The 21,738-nt window shown below is 41.6% G+C and overlaps 1 protein-coding gene and 1 long non-coding RNA gene across 2 annotated transcripts; one reads left to right on the plus strand and one right to left on the minus strand.

The window, feature by feature from the left end:
• Positions 1–1,864: 1,864 nt before the first annotated feature.
• Positions 1,865–3,475, minus strand: LOC310761628. Its single transcript, XR_014547598.1, has 2 exons — positions 3,319–3,475; positions 1,865–2,115 (listed from the first exon to the last, which is right to left on the minus strand). It is a non-coding gene; the product is annotated as an uncharacterized lncRNA (long non-coding RNA).
• A 122-nt stretch (positions 3,476–3,597) lies between these two features.
• On the plus strand, positions 3,598–20,886 carry CHMP2B (charged multivesicular body protein 2B). Its single transcript, XM_083611754.1, has 6 exons — positions 3,598–3,858; positions 11,209–11,300; positions 11,577–11,771; positions 16,732–16,834; positions 18,789–18,895; positions 19,066–20,886. Exons 1-6 carry the CDS (start codon positions 3,825–3,827, stop codon positions 19,177–19,179), a joined length of 645 nt encoding a protein of 214 aa, XP_083467880.1. The 5' UTR covers positions 3,598–3,824; the 3' UTR covers positions 19,180–20,886.
• Positions 20,887–21,738: the final 852 nt, after the last annotated feature.

Genomic DNA, 21,738 nt, shown 5'->3' on the forward strand with positions numbered 1-21,738 from the left:
GAAATTGCGCGGCAGCAGCAGGAGGCCCCATTAGCTAAAGTGGTGCTTCAGGTTAAGAACAGTTTCAGGTTAAGAACGGAGCTCTGGAACGAATTAAGTATGTAACCAGAGGTACCACTGTACTCAAACCATAAGATTCCTGCCTTTGTAAACTATCCCAACAACACCCAAATAAGCTCCAGTAGACAAGAGGGGAAGGCAAGATCAGCAGGTGCAGAACTTAAGAGCACTCTAAGCAGGCTTCGGAAGGCACAGTGCATAGAACAATTCCTGTCACTCCCCAGAGTAGAAAGAGACATGTGGTGGTGATAGGTGACTCCCTATAGTAAGAACTGTTCTACAGTGGAAGAGTCTCCCTCAAGAGTTTGTGGACTCTCCTTCCCTGGAGGTTTTTAAGTAGAGGGTTGGACTACACCACTCTTGGGTCCCTTCCAGCTCTATGATTCTATGATCAAACTCTACAATCCTATGATCAGAAATGTCAAGTAGTCCAAAATACAGCAGTCAGAATACTGGCTGGGGTTCCACTGAGATCTCACATAAACCCTATTTCAAAATAGCTGCATTGGTAATCAGTTTGTTTCTGGGCCTAATTCAAATTGACCATGGTAATTTTTAAAGCCATAAATGACTCAAGCCCCAAATATCTGAAATACCACCTCCTTCCCCATAAACTTTCATGGGTGTTAAGCTCTGGGCAGAAGATCCTCTTGGAAATTCCACTGCCTTCAGACATTTATGACGTGGAGGCCCAGGAGGGTGCCACTGCCAGCACACAAATCCCTACGGATTACTTTTACTTCACAGGGAATAAAAGTTGTCCACCCACTGCTCTACTGCCTCATGCAGTGAGTGGCATCACTGAATGTAAATGGTGCAGAACTAGGAACAAGCAACTCATTTTTCACTTGAATGTGAAGTTTGCTGCTTTCTGGGACTCAAGTCATGTTACAATTACATGAAAATGCAGATATAGCCTATGATGCGCTCAAGGCACTTCAGTCAGCACAGAGTAGCTCTACGTGTCTGAGACACGACAGCAATAAAGGGTTCTAATGGGAGTGCAAGTGATGTGCAGTAGGACCTGCCCCACTTATCTCATCATTGTAGCTACCTCAGTGTATGCCACTTCATCATGCCTGGTTGCAGCTACATGGATCTACAAGCTTTATGTGTAAGGAAGAGACTTAAAAATAGGACTGACGGATAAAACAGCCAGAAGATGGGAGTCTATGGAGCAGTAGTGTCTGTTCTCTAAATTCCACTGAAGACAAAACACTGATACAAAGAGCTTTTCTCCTACAACAGACACTCAGGCTAACAAAAATGCCGGAAAGATACTCTTACCAAGAATGCAGCAAGATATCAGAATATGAAAAAGATGTAGCCACTGATGCCTACTTAACAGTCTATCTGTAGTTTTTAAGGTAATTATGACATTCTGTGCACCAATTAGTATTTATTTTTCTTTAGTATATTTTGAATGTGGCAGCTAAATTACTATTAGTAATACTAAATATTACTATTTTTTGTTAACAAAACTTGATTTTATTTTTACAAAATCAATTCTATACTGCTTAAAAGAAAACAAGACTATACTGTATGACATTTTTTAGGAAATGGTATACATCACTGAATGAGATTACAATGGGAAATTACAACAGCAAAGTTCTGTGTGAGATTTGTAACGAGTATTATAGCATGAAACATAATTCTCTTTCAGCAATGATCTGGATCTTGTTTAGTTAATAACTACATATAACGTATTGCATACTTTCTTTACCTATTAAGAAACAATTTATTTAAGCAAGAAGAAAAAATGTAATATTTATGCTGCCATCTTTTAAATTTTACTTTTGCTTACCCCCCCAAACTGCCTTTTTCAATATGCAGAGATCATGCTTTTTGGCATACCATCATTTTGTGCCCTGCACACTGGTTTATTTGCTGTACAGGGTTTGTCATGTCAATTGGTTTGTTGTGTAATGTATTGGTTGTATAGACTCATGGAGCAAGGAGGCAGCAGACAAAAGCCTCAGTGGCAAGCTGGCAGGTTCCTCTGGTGGGCTGGCAGGTCCCTCTCCTCATCCACACTGTATTCCCTAATAGGAGACACTGTGCATGTTCAAAATGAGCATCAATTTTTAAAAATCCAGACAAGTAATCTTGCTCATTCAAAACAGCATGTTCAATATAAAATACGAACACCACACAAAACTGGAACAGCTCTACTGCTGCAATTGCAAATAGTAGTTTGGCATTTTGCACAGCATCTGCCAGCTTTATGAAGCATGCCACACTGAATTGTACGGCTGGAAGGGATCTGAACATCATTTCCTCCAATCCTGACAACCTGTATATCCAAATGTTACCCTGTAAGATTCTTCTCTAAGCAAACAGAGAGCCTGACATTATATTAGGGCACGTATGACAAACTTCTCTAATCTCAGGAGCCAGACTGGGTGTGCTCAGTGTCCTAACACTGACATGATCAGGAAGGGCTTTGCAATCATGTACCATGTGTCCTCCTGGCTTCTTACGAAAATATCTGCATATTCCACACAAAACTCAGATGTGAGAGGTTGTACTTTACAATGTCGCTATTTCTTACAATTTGAAAATACTCTTTAAAAGACTTATTAGGGGCCTGATTTGGGGGGCCATCTCCAACCTGCAGACTCAGCTGTCTCTCCCTGGTATTCCAGGAGTCAGGCAAGTCCCAGGCTGCGCTCAAGTACAACCCTCGCCGACCTCTTCCCTACTTTCCACACGGAAACGCAGGCGCTCACATGCAGCCGTACACAGAGACGGCACAGCCCACATGCTAAGAGCGCCCCAAAACCACTGCAAGGCATGGCGCCTGCCCTGCATTTCGGATTTAGCTAGGCAGCCTTTGGTGCCCCCTCAAACCACGCAGATGCGCCCAGTGTTGAGGCGTCGGGAAGCACCGCTGTGTAGCCGCCTCTGACACGAAGATTTAACCGACCCGAATTTACTCGTGACCTGAATGCCTTTTTCCCCAGCCCATTTTCTTTCGGTGGAGGTGGTGATGGTGCGTGTAAAGCTCGAAGAAAACATCTGTTTCAAAATAACTCTCCAAAATGCTTCGACTGAAAGGGAGAGAAGGCTCCCGCGCTACATTTCCTCAAGCCCGGGATTCTCGCTCGGCCGCTTTGCCACCTCGACGGTGACACTCTTGGGAAACAGGTTGTCGTGAGGCGCGGCGCTGTGAGGTATACCCGCCCGTCTTCCCCGTGTGTGTGTAGAGGTTACTACTACCCGCTCACCTCCCCCCCAACCCCCCCCCCACAACCCTACCCTGCTGCGTGAGGGGAAAGACGGTACATAGATAAATAAATGGATAATAAGTTAATAAAACAAACGTCCTCCCACCCTCAGGGCGTGCCATCATCTTCGAAAGACCCCCCTCCCCCTGCAACTAGGTCGTGTCATGGCAGCGGCTACCAACCGTTCCGGCCCCCTCACCGCCCGCGCGCTGTCACGTGAGCAACCGCCGCTCATTCCCCGCCCCCCTCCTGCCCGGCCGGCCGCGGAGCCGACTCCGCTCGCGAGAGGGACGGCCTCCTCTAGCCCCTCCCCTCACGGCAAGCCCCGCCCTCCGCGCCAGTGGCGGCACTGGGCGCCGCTGTTGCTACGGCCTCAGCCTCTTCCCGAAGGCGGGAGGCGGGCTTTTCTCCTGCTCGTCTCTGAGCTTGCGGCAGCAACAGCGGCAGCCTCCGCTTCCTGGTCGGTCACCTGAGGAGCAGGAAGGAGCCCTGGTGGCCCCGCTCTCCTGCCTCGGTTCCTGGGCCGCCGCCGCCGCCATGGCGTCGCTCTTCAAGAAGAAGACGGTGGACGGTGAGTGACGGGCGAAGGAAATCTCCTGCCGTGGTGGTCGCTATGGTGGGGCGTCCTTTTTCCTTCCTTGAGGGTGGGCAGCCCTTCCCCCTCTTCGCCCTCTGACGACACCGCACCCTAGCAAACGGTGGGGGGGATTTCCCTCCACCCCAAGGCTCCCCCCGCCCCTTTGGAGAGGTATTTCCCGATACTTCAGGGAGTGCTCGCCCCTGTGGGCTCCCCGCTTCGCCCCTGAGCTGAGGAGATCCAGCCTAGTAGCTCCTAGTTTGCCCCTAGAATATGATGACTTCGCCTCCCTCTCCTTTCTGATTGCCCTATAGCTGTCGTGGTGCCTTCTGCGCTGCGTTCTTTGCCCTTTGCCTTAAATGGCCCATCAGGCTTGAATTTTAATAATACAAATAAAAATAATGATGCAGCTCAGAATGTAGGCTTGGGCACAATCCGTGTGTGTTGTTGGGTGGCAGTGGTGGTTGTTTGTGCATTGAGAGAGAGAGAGAACATGCATGACTCATCTCCTGATCATGTGTGGAAGTGTTACGTACAATGTTAATAAGCAGCAGCACACACAAAAACACCTTGTGGAACTGCTAGCACCAGGTTATTGAAGGATTGTAGCTGTGAGCACATGCAATCTTACCTGGGAGTAAGCCATGTTGAACACACAGTGGCGATTGCACTGCTCAAATGGAGAAGGAGCTGCTGCAGGGAATGCCTTAGAAGTATGGCAAGGTTCTTAAGAACTGCTTTTTGCAGTAATTTTGAGAAATTGTTACAATAGGTGAGTGTATGTAGCCACCTATTAATTTAATAAATAAATAATTACTTTGTGTGGGATTATTGTTTTTGTTGGTTACTATGTTATGTATTTTTGTGTTTTTATACTGCCCTGTGACCCTTGGATGAAGGGCAGTATAGGAATGTAATAAAAATAAATAATTATCTGTCTTATCTGTATCAATTTCAATAGCCCTAAAAAAAACAAGGAAACAAGATGCATTGTTTTATTAAAACAAGAGCATTCTTTCCTCTCAGGAACTGCCAGTGTGCTTCAGTGTTGCCAGAGAGCTGGTTCCTTGATGTAACAAAAGCTCTTAGTGTCCTCTTCAAAATGATGCCCTTTATTACTATTGCTGCAGTACTGGTTGATATTAAAAAGTGTTCCTTCAATATTTCCTAGGGATTATATTTGTGTGGTGTGTTTATACAAAAATTCCACCTACTGCTGATTTCTAAAGAAGTATAAGTTAAGTCTTTCTTAGTTTAGAGAAAGACACTTCAAAGGGATGCTTTGAATTACATTGAAGCATTAGGCATATTTGGGAGGGAAAGAGCATATTTTGTGACTATTGCAGCATAATGTTGTGTGATCATTGCTGCTAAGTGAATTTTCTGTGTGTGTCATGCACTATTACGTATCTCCCACCTCTGTGTTTTACTGTTGGCTATGTCATCCATTCATGAGTCAAAACACTCATTTTCTTTAGAACTGGGTTCTCAAGAGAAGGTGACATTTTTATTTACCATATTTTTCGTCCCATAGGACGCTCCGTCCCATAGGACGCACCTAGTTGTTTTTTTTTGGGGGGGGGGGGGAAATAGAGGAAAAAATTTTTTCCTTTATTTCCCCCCCAAAAGCAGGTCGGGGAAACCTAACCAGGTCGAGGAACAGCGGGATGGCGGCGCTGCGCCTCTCTGCTGTCCCCCGAGCTTGTGGGGCTGGCCGATGTCTGCCCGGCGCGCGGGGCACTCTGCTTCAGGGCGCCCCGCCCGCCGGGTGGCAGGCTGCTATCCGCAGCGTGGGGAGCCCTGCGGGGAACACCTGCAGGGCTCCCCCACGCTGCGGATGTCTGTCCGGCGCGCGGGGCGCTCTGCTTCAGGGCGCCCCGCCCGCCGGGCGGCAGGCTGCTATCCGCAGCGTGGAGAGCCCTGCGGGGAACTGCCTAGGCTGCGGATGTGTTCCTGAAGTGCCGGGCGCTCTGCTTTCAGGGCGCCTGACGCTCCGGGAAGCAGGCTGCTATCCGCAGCCTAGACATCCCTGCGCGATCTCCTGCAGGGTTGCCTAGGCTGCGGATGTCTTCCTGAAGCCTGGAGAGAGAGAGGGATCGGTGGGCACCGACCCCTCTCGCTCTCCACGCTTCAGCGAAAGCCTGCATTCGCCCCATAGGACGCACCCAGATTTCCCCTTCATTTTTGGAGGGGGAAAAGTGCGTCCTATAGGGCGAAAAATACGGTATCTTATATGCATGTTGTTTTACAACCATAATGGGTATCAAAGTGGTTCACAATATTAAAATTAGACGTATAGTTGGATGATAGTGCTACCCCAATGACAAATCTGAAATACCAGGTAATGGTCATGTGGCTTCTGGTTCTTCTTCCCTGAAAGGTGTTGATGGCTGGGAGGAGGGTATATGTTCTTCAGAGTCCTCTCCTGTTCCTGTTTGTACATCTCTGAGCAGATAAGATGAATGACTCCCAGCATTCAGAACTCTCACAGTCATTAGCTCTTGAAGGAACTGAGTAGTGTAGTGATGTATAAAATTTTTATCCCCAGTCCTGCCAGCTTTGCTGCCTCACTGTCTTACTACTCAGTAATTGCAGTGCATCAAACATAAATTTAGTATTTTCTATAACTTGCCTGGTAAAGAGTTTGAGTACAAAATTTGATGGCACAGCTGGCTTTTTCAGCTTTCCACTGATATAAATTTGAAGGAGTTGCTTCTTTTGTGAAGCCTTTTGTCACACAGGACTGCTATAGGGTGAATAGATAACGAGGTTACCATATGGTTTGGTTTTCTATCACACGATCGCTTGATAATCTATTACTACGAATGTGGTATAATTTCTTTTCTGTCACGTATTTTCATGTGTGGTGAATATATCTGGTAGGAAAGCTATTCCATATTTATTAATTGAAATAATTTATTTTCTGCCTTTGTTGTGCTCATGGCCAAGTGCACTAACAAACAAAACACCCTGCCCCAAATAAACCACCCCATTAAAAGCAGAAAAACAGTAGTGATTAAAACTGAACAATTGAACTGAACTCAATGGATGGTATGTCTTCTGCTCCACTTCTGGAAGGCCAATGAGGTGTAGCACTATGGTTCTCAGTGGGGAGTTCAATGTAAAGAGCAGGGCTTAAGGGAAGGGCCATGGCTTGCGTAGATAGCAACCTTTGCATTCAAAGATCTTGTTCAATCCCTACATCTCCAAGTAGGCCTGGGAGAGACCATGGAGAGCTACTATCAGACAGTGCAGATAGTACTGAGCTAGATACCAATAATGGCATAAGTCAGCTTCCTACTTGTGGTAGAGGTTCCTACCTGAAACCTCAAGGTTCAACCTTTAAGGAAGAAAACATAAAATGTATAAACTGAGACGAAAACTTCTAAGTGTGAGTGCGTGGTCATAAGGATTGGAAAGTTGGCATTCTTTGACAAATTCAGAAATAAATATATAGTTTCAAGGTCTCAGTATTTATACCCTGGAAGCTGCTCTGTCTCTGGTATATGCTTCTGTTTAATCAGAGTTAGGCAGCATAGTGTCTTCCAGATGTTGAACTATAACTCCAATTATCCCAATCCAACATGTTTAATAGGGATAACGGGCATCTAGAGGGACTAGATTTACTGTCTGACGTAAGCAGATAAGTGCCACCTCCTTACCTCTGATCTGTGAAGAGGTGCTTGTGAGTAAATAACAAGGAACTTAAATTTTTGCATTATCATGGGATATTGAATGAAAAGTTTTGTTGGTGTAAACACATTTAGTGTTTTTGTGTGACAGCCATTTTTGTAGACCCATTCATTAGGATTGAGTTTCATCTGGCCATTGTTACCACGAGGTCATCTAGATGTAACACTGCATCCAGAATAGTCCCAAACTGTAAACTTCATTTAATCCCTATTCCAGATTTTTATCTCTCCCCCCACCCCATCCCCCACCAAGAGTATATTTGTTTTGTCTAGTTTAAGCCTCAGTTTGTTACCCCTCATGACCTGCTGATTCCTGGTGCTGGTTCAGAATGCTATCCACTTGATTAGTTCCCTATCCCAATATTGACCAGGTGTTCAACAGGATCAGTGACTTGAGCAACAGAAAACATTCCCAGGGCAGTCAGGAAACTATTTGAGCCCATTTTGTTCTGAAGGAAGACCTTCTGTAACACCCCCCCTTACCTGCACCAGGAGTCCTGCAAATCCAAAACTTAAAATGTTTTTTGACAACCCCCAATACCCAGATCACATTCTCTTGTCCAAAACAAAAAACAAACAAACCCAAGTTCAGAGTAATTCTTAGAGTTGTCAACTGAGACTTCTCATGTTCCCATAATTTTGACTCTTAAGTATTAATTTCAATCCAAATCAAGCCCGACTGTACAGTACAGTGGTACCTTGGTTTAAGAACAGCTTAGTTTATGAACAACTTGGATTAAGAACGCTGCAAACCCAGAAGTAGGTGTTTTGGTTTGTGAACTTTGCCTTGGAAGCAGAACATGATCTGCTTCCTTTTGAGTGTGTTCCATTTGTAAATTGAGTCCCCCGCTGCTATGGGAAAGCATGCCTTGGTTTAAGAACGGACTTCCGGAACAGATTAAGTTCATAAACCCAGGTAGCACTGTACAAACTTCTTCATGCAACACTCTTGATTTTTCCCTATGATAATCATTCCATTGTATTTAGTACTTACATGAGACTAATTGTGTATGCATTTGTATAAGTTAATAAGGGCAGTATAGATGCCTCAACATATATGTAAATGTTTCCTGCCAGGACTTCTTAATGCTGAAATCATTTCATCCTGGCATGTCTTGGAACTGTATCTAGGAAAGAAGAGTCTTTGAAGAAAGGATTAATGTAAAATAAATCTATGGCTGCAGTTCATGCTTTATTCATTTTTGACAGTCTATATTGTGGGAAGCAACAGCAACAAAATCCTATCATTATTGTTAGATGATTTTTTTAAGATTGTGAAAGCAAGATGGAAACTTACTTTTGGGAATGTTTCATTTTCAAAAGAAATGGGATTTTTAATAGAATAAGACAAGTCATCTCTGTAAAAGCGCGGGGGTGGGGGGTTGACTCTCTTCTGAACAACTCCAAATAAATTATTTTGACTTTATTGTGTGCTACTTTGAAATGGCCTCAGGCATAAAAAAATATATCACAAAACGTACTTTTTTATTATGAAGAAATAGATAAATGTAATCCTAGACTGGCAGTCCTATAATTTAAAAACTTCATTCCCCTCTAGAAGCCATAGCCACTAGTTCATGGGAATGTCACTTGCTTCTCTTTGAGTAAAAGAGGATAAACACTCCCAGCCTGCAAAGTGTCATATCTTTGTGGTCTAAAAGGACTTTTAGAAAGTCATTACAAGTATTCTCATCTGATAAAACACAACTTCTCAATTTATAGCTAAGGGAACAACCCTCTTATCGAAATGAGAATTCCAACTCTGTTTGCAAATAGTATTTCAATACAAATATATATACTTACAAAGTAGGCCACCGAAAGCTTGAATGTTATGATTCCATAAGGTTCAGATTCTTGCACTCTTTCTATGTGGAAGAAAGTGCTAGTTTATTAAAAGGCTAGAAAATATTTGTGCTGTGGGTGGTATTATGTTTATGCTGTGTTACAATTTATTTGATAGGGAAATTAAAGGGAAACTTTTCCCCAAAAAGTAGTGATGTGGAGAGCACCCTTTCTGTAACATCAGAAGGGTAGAAAAATGAGAACAATCAAGTGCTGGTACTTGGGCACAGAAGATTGGTTTATCACTAGTCTACTTATACTGCATTGAGACAGTAACAGTTTTCTTAAGTTGATATGTAACTCATTTAATAATGTATCTGGCTATGATTATATGTACAGTGAACATCTTTGAAATAGGAAAAAATGCAATAAGGGAGATAACAAATAATACCAACAGTATGAATTTATGTTCAAGCAATAATGATAGTGTCAAAATAGTAACATAGTAGGTTGAATCCAAAGGTTCCTTTCCTCCAGGGCATACATAATTGAAATATAAAATTCCTCAGGGTTGGATCCAGAGGAAGCCTCTGCTTTCCTGTGGATTCAAAACAGTATGGCTGTTTTTTAAATTACGTGTACAGAAAATGTGTGATATCATTTGGAGTTTGTGTGTTCGCAGAAATCAAACTGCTAAGCCCTTTTTAAGTTTGCCAAGCTTTTCGTGTGGGTTAAGTTTCATCTCCCTGTTTCTTTGGTGAATGCTTTCATATTAATTATCCACAGGCAGAATGAATTGGTTTTATTGTGGTTTTATGCATTTTATGGTGAAAACATTGTAACCTTTTTTCAGTCTTTATAAAATAAAGATGGGGCATTCATGTTTAAGTCATATTCACAACTTCAGTCTCAGGTGACCAATGACCCATGTGCATTAAATGGAAGGCCTGCATAGCAGCTGTGTGTGTATAACACTCTCCTTCTGACTGAGACCCTAAAAAAGCAGGATACCCAATCATGTGAAACAATCCTTTTAGGAAGATTTTAAACACATACTGTCTGTGCAGGCCTTCAAATGGACACAAGTAGGTTGTGGAGTTAAGACAGTATATGATTCTGTTCCCCACATGTAATTGGTTACCTGCAACTGAAGACTATAGTATTTCTATCAAGTACAGTCATACCTCGGGTTGAAGTAGCTCGGGATAAGTATTTTCGGGTGACACACTGCGGCGACCCGGAAGTAGTGCAGCCTGTTACTTCTGGGTTTCGCCGCTCACACGTGTGCAGAAGGCCAAAATGACGTCATGCGCAGAAGCGGCATATCACGACCCGCACACGTGCAGACATGGGTTGCATTCGCTTCTGGATGCGAACGGGGCTCCAGAACGGATCCCGTTTGCATCCTGAGGTACCACTGTATTATCTTATCTGCCCTTTACAGTAAGGTCCCAGGTAATATACAATTATAAAACAAGTACAACTATTCCAAATGGAACAAACACCAGAAACTGAATAAAAGAGGTGCGTCCCACTAAATGAAATACCTTAATTGTCAAAAGGCTAGGGTAAAGAGGTTGCATTCAAAGGTTCAGCATAAGCAGTACAATGAAAATGCTAGATGCACTTCTGTGAAGTGAGAGTTGCACAAATGAGGGGCTGCTACAGAGAAAGCAGTCTCCTGGGCCTCCGTCCCTCACACTATTCTAGTAGTCTGTTTTCCAGTTATTCCAGTAGTCTATTTTTGAGACATCAGTGATACTGCTATTAGGAGCGAAACACCTTTCACCTAAAACTTATGTTTTCACCATGCATGCATTCACCATACTTTCTTATCCATTATACTAACTGTAAATATTTTGTTTCTTAGATATAATTAAAGAACAAAATAAGGAGCTACGAGGCACCCAGAGGGCAATAGTAAGAGATCGAGTAGCTTTGGAGAGACAGGAAAAGCAACTGGTAAGTAATTGGAGAATCTTAGTTCATCTTTCACAATCAGTGCCCAAACTGGTTATGGTAAATGATAGTTTGTCCATTTCCTTAACACCATTTTCTGCCTGTACGCCTAGCTTTTAATTATGGAAATATTGTATTTTTTCTTTAGATAGCTTTCTTGCATGTCTAATAGGAATTTGTTTGAAAAATCACCTTTTACTCATTAAACTATCATAGTATTTATGCTGGAAGATAAAAAGTGAATACAAACTAAAAAATAGTTTTCATTTTAATAAATAGGAATTGGAAATAAAGAAAATGGCTAAAACTGGAAACAAAGAAGCCTGTAAGGTTCTAGCAAAACAGCTTGTGCAACTGCGAAAACAGAAAACTCGAACCTATGCTGTTAGTTCAAAAGTTACATCCATGTCAACACAAACAAAACTGATGAACTCACAGATGAAAATGGCAGGAGCAATGTCAACAACAGCAAAGGTAAGCAATCAAACTTAAGTATCCCAAATATTGCTCATAGGATTCTGGTTTTAATTTACACAAATCTGTGTTTCAACTGTGGTTTATCATGATGGGAACAAATCTAGGCTTGTGCATTTCCCCCTCCTCTGGCACTGCAGTAAGTGGGAGATGAGAAACTTTCACTGCAATTTAGCATCATCTTCTGAAACTTAATCTCAACTATGGTTTGTTGAAGCAAGCCAAGGTCATAAACCCTGGTCAGAGTTGTCTTGTTTTAAACAAACTATGTAAGATTAACCACAATTTGCTGGGTTTCAACAACAATAAGCTGCAGTTAAATGGTGGGGGGTGTGAAAGCTTCTAAATTCTGTCTTGTAGCTTCACTTGAGGGGGGTTCATGTCAGCCTAGGATTGTTCCTGTTGAGATAAACCACAATCTATTGTGATGTCTAAAACATAGCAGCATTTTCACCAGTAATATACTTCTGAGTGAAGCTGACATCACGGTCTGCTCCTCATACTGGTCCTGGGTGATATATTGATATATCGCCCAGGCCTACTACCTGCCCTTCACCAGCAGGTCTCAGGTTGAGTTACAACAAGTACTCTGCAAAAATCTGACAATAAAGTTCTGGTTTTAATTTACACAAATCTGTGTTTCAACTGTGGTTTATCATGATGGGAACAAATCTTAGGCTTGTGCATTTCCCCCTCCTCTGGCACTGCAGTAAGTGGGAGATGAGAAACAATAAAGTACAGTGGTACTTTGAGTTACAAACGCCTCAGGTTACAAATTCCACTAACCTGGAAGAGTTACCTCGAGTTGAGAACTTTGCCCCAGGATGAGAATGGAAATCGTGTGCCGGTGGTGCAGTGGCAGCAAGAGGCCCCATTAGCGAAAGCACGCCTCTAGTTAAGAACAGTTTCAGGTTAAGAACAGACCTCCTGAACGAATAAAGTTCATAACTAGAGGTACCACTGTAATCTGCAATTTATGGTGAAAATAGTCAAGGCTTTTATAGAGTATGCATGTCTAAAGAAACTAAACTGATTAGCTGGCAAATACCTTCTCACAAAAGAAAAAAGGGCAATATGTAACACACTGAAGGCATTTGTACTACCATGTAATTAAATGTTTAGGGAGTCTTTTGCCTGTGGCTCCTATCCTGACCCAATCCCTCACTGTCATTTTGCAGCTGGGTAAGCACACTGTAGTGCTATATTGAGTTGTGTACGTATGGAAGCAGTGTTATGAGTAAAGTGGATGACTAAGCTTACGGATGTTCTGTTTTGACTCATGCTGATGCAAGAGCTTTTGCTCCCCCAGCTGAGCTGTCAGTCTCTAAATTGCTTGTTTGTATTTATATGGATTCACAGACTTGTGCAGAATATTGGCACATATGCATCCCATAGCTCATATGAGGAATTAGGGCAGAGTACACAGGGATGTTTCATTTTAGCTTTGCAAATTCACGTTGTGATTACAGCCTGATATTCTAGTGAGAGAGTGACTTGTATGTGAAATCACTTAGTGAAAATTTGTGACTAAGCAATGGTCCTTCTGCTGCTCCTAAAGAAATTTGGAAGCAATTTAGAACTTAAAATAGAAGGTAAATTTCTCTTTTTTGTACATTTTGGTATCTTAAATATTTATGTAGTTATGAACTTATAGAAAAATATTACTAAAAGTACAAATAAACAGTTAATTTTTCATTTTTGTCACAATATTTTAAGTTCAAGTGACAATTTAGGAGTAAGGATGTCTGTGGCAAAACCTTTATTATCATCATCTCCAGTGCTTTTTCCTGGGGGGGATGCATACTCCTGAACATTTTGTGAATCTACGTTTGGCCTCACTGAGGGGCAGTATTTCAATATGAGTAAGAAAATGAGAGTACCCCTAAACATTTTTTTAGAAAAAAGCACATCTCACACTTCTTTGCTGTGACTTATATTTCATTTTTCTTAATCCTTAATCCTTTATTATGAATACCATTTATTTTATTCAGTTTACCCAACAATAGCTATAGGGCAAAACATCACAGAGCTCAAAATATAAAGTGAAAACAAAGTATAGTATATCTTACTTAAAACTGTTACATTAATAAGCATGTATATATTCATCCCTACGTACTTAAACTAGGTGATTAACTTTACTTTGTTACTGTTACCTTAAAAATGTATACACTGTTAGTTTTTAGTCACTCAAAATTATGTATCAAACACAGTAGGATTCCTGCCACTTTTAAGAGGAAAGTTATGCAAACTTCAGTCCTATCCCCACACCACCCCAAATCCAAACCTAAATCCATTTCACTATAATAGTCTTTATCAGTTAACACTTAGAAACTAGGGACTGAGGTCTATACTTGCACTCTTCTGTCAGGTCCTTGAGTTCTTCCTCTACGTTGACTCTTCAGTCTTCTCTCAGGACTTCTGCCAGAGTCTATCAATCCCTGTCACCTCAAGTTCTCAGCAATCCTACTGATGCTTGACAGCTGAACTCCCCTGAAGGCTACTGCTAGAGTCACATGCCCTTCTCCACAAACCTAACATCAGGTCTAGATTAGTGGCATTAGCTCCTGGCTTCTCTTTGGCTTCTTAAGCCCCTTGATATGCCCTGTCTGACCTCAGCTTTCAGCTCTTCCATCAACTGACCAACAGTCAGAGCCTAGCCTAGTCTGCTGTCTCATTGACTAGAGCCTGGCCTTTTATTCGCTCCAGTCAGAGCCCACCCACCCCATAGCCAATCATTTCAATTTGAGTAGAATTGTGTCCTCTCATTGGCCTATAACTGATCCAATAGGATGAAGCAGAATGTCAGCAAACTCACCAGTTAGAGTCTACTGGATTCTGATGCCTTGGCTCCTTTTTATAAAGACAGAAACCTCATTCATGTAATCATCTCTTGTTTGAAACAGTGCCAGCATAGTATCTCCACAGCTCCTGGTAGAAATGCATAGCCATTATGTTCTGTTACACTATTTTAAAATGAAAACTCTACCTCAAACTCTGATTTCTCTGTGCTGTCAAATAATCTTAGAAGAATTTTGTGAATGTGTGATTAAAGGAGGGTATCATAATAGCATGTAGAGAAGGGCAACCTTGCAAATAAGTCTGTAACTATTTTGTACATCATCGACCCAGACTAGACCCAAACTATCCACCTTCAATACCTCCTTATCAGAATTGAGCTTCAGTTTATTGGCTTTCATCACTGGGTCTAAGTGGCTTTTGAATGCTCTACTGCAGGCTTCCTCAACCTTGGGCCTCCAGATGTTTTGAGACTACAGTTCCCATCATTCCTGGCCACTGGTCCTGCTAGCTAGGGATCATGGGAGTTGTAGGCCAAAAACATCTGGAGGCCCAAGGCTGAGGACCACTGCTCTACTGCATTAAAAACCAAAACAAAACTCTGCAGCTGAAAACCTAGCACAGTAGGAAGCGGGCTGGAATAGATGGTTTCTACCTGATACGCTTACAGATAGTTTAGGGCATATGTGGGGGGGGGGGGAGAAAAAAGTTATCCTCCACTCACATTCTGAAGTTATACAGTTTGTTGTACAATTCAAAATTTTACCAATTGATTCTGGGGCATGTGAAGTGGTATTAAAGGACTGGTGGAACCCCTTTCTTCCAGTTTATAAAAGCATTCCAACCAGTTCATACGCAGAGAGGGGACATAGCTTTCTGGTAGTATGTATTCCTTGCATGCGGACGATGCCATGTTTTATCTGCAACATTTCCAGTTAAAAGTTGGCAGTGCTGATTAAAACCTATTGCCAACAACACTAGAGAGCCACTGTCAGTTAGCAGTATGGGCTGACCGGCATTAAACCTCCTGAAGCAGCTCAGTAAATGCTAATCACTGCCACATCTTCCTCCTCCTACCCTTTCTTTAAGCGCTTTTGAGATTTTGAGGCAAAATGACCTCAAGAGAGCCCCAGAGGAAAGCCATTGGCTGCTTAGCTGCAGCAGCAGATGCTGTCTAAAGTTGAAAACCCTTCCTCGCAGTGAGTCATTGGAGCAGCAGGAGAGGAATTGATGGGCAGTGGGTGACCCTGTGGTAGGCTGGGAACAAAAACGTGTTTTGTTGCTGTTCCTGATCCACTGCCTGACTGCTAGTCAAAATAGGCAGCGCTGGGGTAGACACACTAATGGCCTGACTTGATATAAGTCAGTGTCATGTGAGGCAAGTGGTTTACTACATGCTTGATGAAGGATAAAGTTTTATAGGGCCAGGAAGAGGTTTTCTAAATTGTAAGTTGTGTAGGCATAAGAGTAGAGGTTTTACGCCAATCATACAGGGTTCACCCTTCTCACAATAGCTGTGTTCAGCCATAATGCTAAACAATACCTTAGTGTTACATGAACAATGTGACTCATCCCATGCCTCCCTCCTTCCCTTATCTGGCACAGCCATGATAGAAGCTTTCACTTCCATTTTAAACAAACTGTTGATGGTCTTAACTATAGCTCACAGAAACAAGCCAATTCTAAATCAAGGTGTATGATTGTTCCAATAAAACCATAATTAATATTAAGCAGAGTTTAGGATTTGGATTTGATACTGAACTGCAGTTAATTGAAAACAAATGAAGGCAGCACTGGAGGGAGAAGAACACCAGCTGAGATGTTGTTAATGTAATGCTAAATTATAATTTGGTATTACATCCAAACCAGGTCAATATCAGGAAGACCCACCAGCAGATTAGATTTTGGAAAATGTATACATCAGATGGATTTAATGAAGAAATGACTGCTACACAATAGTGCATTCTACTCTTTTTCTGATAGTTCTCGATGTGCAAAGACTAAAGGTTTTGTTGTATACCCCACGTTACATGGGAACTTGTATTCCTTGGAATTTATTTTCTTCTAACACCTTAAAGGTATTCAGATATTATGACATGTTCAGCAGTTTTACTGTACTGTACATTGGCCACATTTATTCATAAAGGTTATTGTTTATTGCTAGACAATGCAAGCTGTTAATAAAAAGATGGATCCACAAAAGACACTGCAAACTATGCAGAACTTCCAGAAAGAAAACATGAAAATGGAAATGACTGAAGAAATGAGTAAGTTATGCTTTTCCATACAGTGATTAAAACTGTTCCCTGCTTCCTTTTTGGGTTGGCAAGACCACCAAATCAAACTAATAATTGGTTCATGAGCTTGTGTTTAACCTATGTTTGTTGAAATTATTAATTGCAGGAACATCCATTTTCATAGCCTTCCTTATTACTTCGGTATGGGCTACATAGAGAATAGAGACAAGGAAACATGAAAATGGATGGCGAGAAATAGAGGGGCAATGTTAATGTCATGGGAAGAGCCATGTGGAACACTAAAGCCTTGGCCCGCTCAGCCCATTCAGATTTCAGGAGGACATATGACCCATTACACTGCTGAAACATTAACCAGTGCTGCTTTTTAAGTGGAATTCCACACTTAAAAAGTGAACCACTAGGTGCAGAATATACATACATCATGGGGGATGTTGTCCCAGTTACGCTATCAAAACTGCAATCTTAAAAATGAAACTGCTTTAATAGCACAAAGAGCTACTTTCCGCAAACTATTCCATAGTCTTGTGTGAGGTAAATCTTTCCAGCTGTGCTCTGCCTGATCCAATATCATAATGTAGATGTCCACCATATGTAAAATAGGTAACATGGTTTTTCACATGGCTGATTCTCTGGAAGCCAAAATTCTTTGAGGATAATGGAATGCGGAAACTGACAATTCTTGGGTTGTTTTCGCCCCACCTTTATGTTAGAATAACACTGTGTGAAGTTGCTATTCTGCACTAGCAATGGCTGCTATTCCCAGCACCATAACGAAGCCATATCTTGTTGCACCATGACACTGTCTTAGCTGGATGCCTGAGTACAATGTGCATACTAGTGATGGCATGCTGATGCAAGTCTATTGTGTCCCCTCGTAAGTGCTTATCTGCCAGTATAGAGATTTTTTAAAATGTTTGATTCGGATTCAATTCAAACCCATGGTTTAAGCTACGCAAGCTTATGCTTTCATTCTTCCCTCTTCATGATATCTTCACATAGAAGGCTGTGCTTTTACTTTAGAAGTTCATCAAGAGCTGGAAACAGTGACTGGTTCAAGCTATGATTGTTAAAAAGAAATCAGGTTCAAATCATGGCTTTGATGTCCTGATTTGCTGACTAGGGTGTCTGCTGGCTAAATATTGGGAAACAAGCCAAGGATCGTGGAGGCCTGTTAACTTCGATTATTCCTGACAGTACACAGATGGTTTTATTACTACTACTGGGGCAGGTGAAGGGTTGGTGGGATGGAAGGGAGCTTGGTGGGTTGCAGGAGAATAGGGAACATTAGTGAAATTGTCACGAATAGCCAAGCTATTTTTTGACTTTGGGGGAAATAGCTTGGCTTATTTTGGGAGCATTCATAGTCAAACGAGCATTAAATCCCTAACTAAAAGCACATTGGCTTTCAGAGCTAGCATTGGAAAATTATAAATTCTCCCTCCTAATGGATTTGCTTTTTGGCTCTGTTTTTGTATTATATATGTTTAAAGTCGTAAGCTGCCTTGAGGGCCAAAATCACTTTTAAACGGGGTGAACTCCCGTTGCTCGGTCCCTGCTCCTGCCAACCTAGCGGTTCGAAAGCATGTCAAAGTGCAAGTAGATAAATAGTACTACTCCAGCAGGAAGGTAAACGGCATTTCTGTGCACTGCTCTGGTTCGCCAGAAGCGGCTTAGTCATGCTGGCCACATGACCCGGAAGCTGTACGCCGGCTCCCTCGGCCAATAAAGCGAGATGAGCACCGCAACCCCAGAGTCAGTCATGACTGGACCTAATGGTCAGGGGTCCCCTTTACCTTTCTAACAGTATAAACCCACATATATTATGGCTTACATTATTTTATTTCACTTTTCTTCAAAATAAAGCTGTTAATGTGTGCTGGGATGTAAAAGTGGTATGAAAGACCAAGGTAACAATTATACTATTACAGTTCTAATGAAGCTTTTGTTTTCATTTATCTTTAAGTCAACGATACCCTGGATGATATTTTCAATGATTCTGATGAAGAACAGGAAAGTCAGGATATTGTGAACCAAGTCCTGGATGAAATTGGTATTGAAATATCTGGAAAGGTATGAAGAAATTATCTCCCATTGCTCTTGAAAAGTAATCTGCCCCTGTCCTTACATTTTTATTGACTTTTGTAGTGCCTTCCTTTTTGTCTCTGTGTTCTATCATTTTGATTACTGTGTCTCATCTTGCTTGCCTAAATGTAACTTTTCCTCATTTTTCTTTCTAATAGATGGCCAAGGCTCCTTCAGCTGCCAGAGGCATGCCATCTGCATCAGCATCCCAAAGTGCCACAATTTCTGATGAAGAGATTGAGCGGCAGCTCAAAGCCCTGGGAGTAGATTAACCCCATGGTGACGAGCAGCCTGCCTTCTGCAATTGCTCCAGTGCTGGCATGCACATGAATGTGCAAGACCAGTATCAATAAAAACCAAATTCCTTTGCAAGATCTTGCCCGAGCCATCTTTGGTGACAATGAATTCTAGAAGCAGTTGGAACAATTAGTTGGAATCAGTTGAGACAGAACATCACAACATGCAAATAATGCAGAATGTGTATACATTTGACCAAATTGGATTCTGCTGTAAACAGGAGCAACCGTTACATATGATCTAAATTTGGATTGGGTACAATTAGCTTTTTCTCCAAAAAGCACCAACACTCCATTTTTCATTCAGGTTTCTAACCTTTCTGAGGCTACTGCAAGCAGCCTTTCTGGAGGCATTTCATTTACGTATCTGTTGCAAGCACACCAAGAGACTTCTTAATTTATGGTATTAAATAAAACCTCACTTTTTCTTTCATTTGGAAGGTGGCTGTTGTATTCTTCAAGCAGAAGATGTATTTAAAAGTATAGTGGGTTTTTCATAAAGCGCCTTTCTAGGAAATCATTTTTGATTCAGCCTTGTTTTAAAATATACATTTCTAATATAGTCCCAAGATTTTAGAACAATACTGATATATAATTATCTTCTTGGAATCAAGGTTGTGGTCTAATGATATGTTATGCTAGGAAAATGGTTTGTAAGGAACGTACTAAATAACTTCCATTGTACTGTAACACAGCTAACTTGAAGGAATTCTGTGCCTTTGTGTACATAGGGTGAGATCTTCATGCACTGAGGTTCCTTACTCTCCCTGCAGCCTCCTGTGTGCCCCCAAAATCTGCTCTGGGGTGCACAAGGGGGCTAGAGGGTGATGAGAGAAGCAGGAAGTTCAGTTGCACAAGTGGATTTCCATTGCACAAGGAGGTGAACATCATTGGATGTTGCCCATCGTGTTTGGTTTATTTTAATTAATCTTAGAATTGTGGAAATAATGTAATGTTAAAGCCATTATCTCAACTTACATAGCACTGAAAGAGTTATGTGAACTCAACTGCAACCGCTGCTACAAAGTATGTAATCTACTACCAACACCTGAAATTACATATTTTTCATTGAATAGCATTGTACATATTGCTATGCATTTTTTCATTGAACAAGTGTTACCTTTGAAAATATACTTTATTGTCCATATAGTATGTTTGTTCTGTTTTATATCCAGTTGTTACACACTAATTGGAATTATGTATGCTTGACTATTTAAAGGAAATAGGTTCACTTGGTTATAAAATTGCGCCTAATATAGTAAAACAGTGGGTAACTTGATGTATTATAGGGAACATAATTCACATTGTGAATTACTGCCAGTTGTGAAAGGGGATTTCTGTTCCTGAACTTCTTTGTGGCCCTGGTACTAATTGTGAGAATGTAAATTAACACGAAAATGTTTGCTGATTGTTTATGAAGAACAGAAAAAGAAAGTAAGTACTGTGACTATCAACTCACAAGATACGCCATAGGAATAAGGCAACAGCAGCCTAGGTCTTCATTTTAGTATAGAATTATGATTTTTCTGGTTAAACATAGGATCAAAGCAATCAAGTACATACACAATTTGATTTACAATTTGGTTTTGTAATTACATAAAATAGACTCTATGTGGCTACCTTCAGCAAGATCTCCTTTTTATGGATTTTGTAAAAATCAAATAAAAGCTTTTAGCTCCTTGAGTGCCATTTTTCTGTTTGATTTTTCAAAAAAATAGTTTTTAAAAAATACTAAAAGCATCCACTAGTCAGTGATTAAGTATGCAATACAAACCCCCAAAGTGCTGAACTGGGTGTGTACATTGGATGGGGCAGAGGTTTCCCTCTTCCTTGTTCTGCCAGCAGGGTTATGACAACACTACTTTTTGGACTGCTTGTGATTTCCTGCCAGCGGTAGCCTGTGGAAAGCCCTGAAATGCACCTTAAATGTGAGGCAGCAGCTAAGGATCCATTGGATTCCAAGTCAACCCCACTCCCATCTCTTAGCAGCATTGAGTCCAGTCCAGGACTTGTGTAGCCAGCAGGTGTCCACCAGAATGAGTGACAGGGCCACAGAACACGGCTCCATCGTGTTCTGCTGCCCAGCTTGGGTTTGGATTGCCCTGAATGGCTGTGGCTGCAACCCTAATCCCACTTACCTGAGAGTAAGCCCTGCTGAATTGAAAAGGAGGTGGTTAGGACTGGGCTGTGAAAGAGGCATAAAGAAAACACCAATATGCATTCATAGCTTTGATATTACTCAAAATGTAAATGTAGCCAAGAATTCTTGTGTTTTTGTAGAGAAAGTTATGCTAATGCTAATGACCAGTGAAAAAGTAATTCATCTACTCAAGTGGGAAAGTTAAAGTATTACAAATGCTGCCCAACTAAAGCTGGACAATCAAACAATACTTGAAAATGTTTTGTCAATGGTGGGTGCTGAATAAAAACATTTGAGGGAGGGAATAGAACGAAGGAATGCCTCCTAAATGAGGGAGGAGTTAACTGAGTGCCTCTTTTGTTTCAGTTTCTCTAATAATGCTAGATCTAAGAGTT

The sequence above is a fragment of the Podarcis filfolensis genome (genome assembly GCF_964270895.1).
Source record: "Podarcis filfolensis genome assembly, chromosome: 4".
Classification (NCBI taxonomy): domain Eukaryota; kingdom Metazoa; phylum Chordata; class Lepidosauria; order Squamata; family Lacertidae; genus Podarcis; species Podarcis filfolensis.

Coding starts and splice junctions, on each gene's coding strand:
- CHMP2B (XM_083611754.1), top strand. CDS start 3,825: ATGGCGTCGCTCTTCAAGAAGAAGACGGTGGACG. Junction 3,859..11,208: donor CAAGAAGAAGACGGTGGACG/GTGAGTGACGGG, acceptor TTTGTTTCTTAG/ATATAATTAAAGAACAAAAT. Junction 18,896..19,065: donor GTATTGAAATATCTGGAAAG/GTATGAAGAAAT, acceptor TCTTTCTAATAG/ATGGCCAAGGCTCCTTCAGC.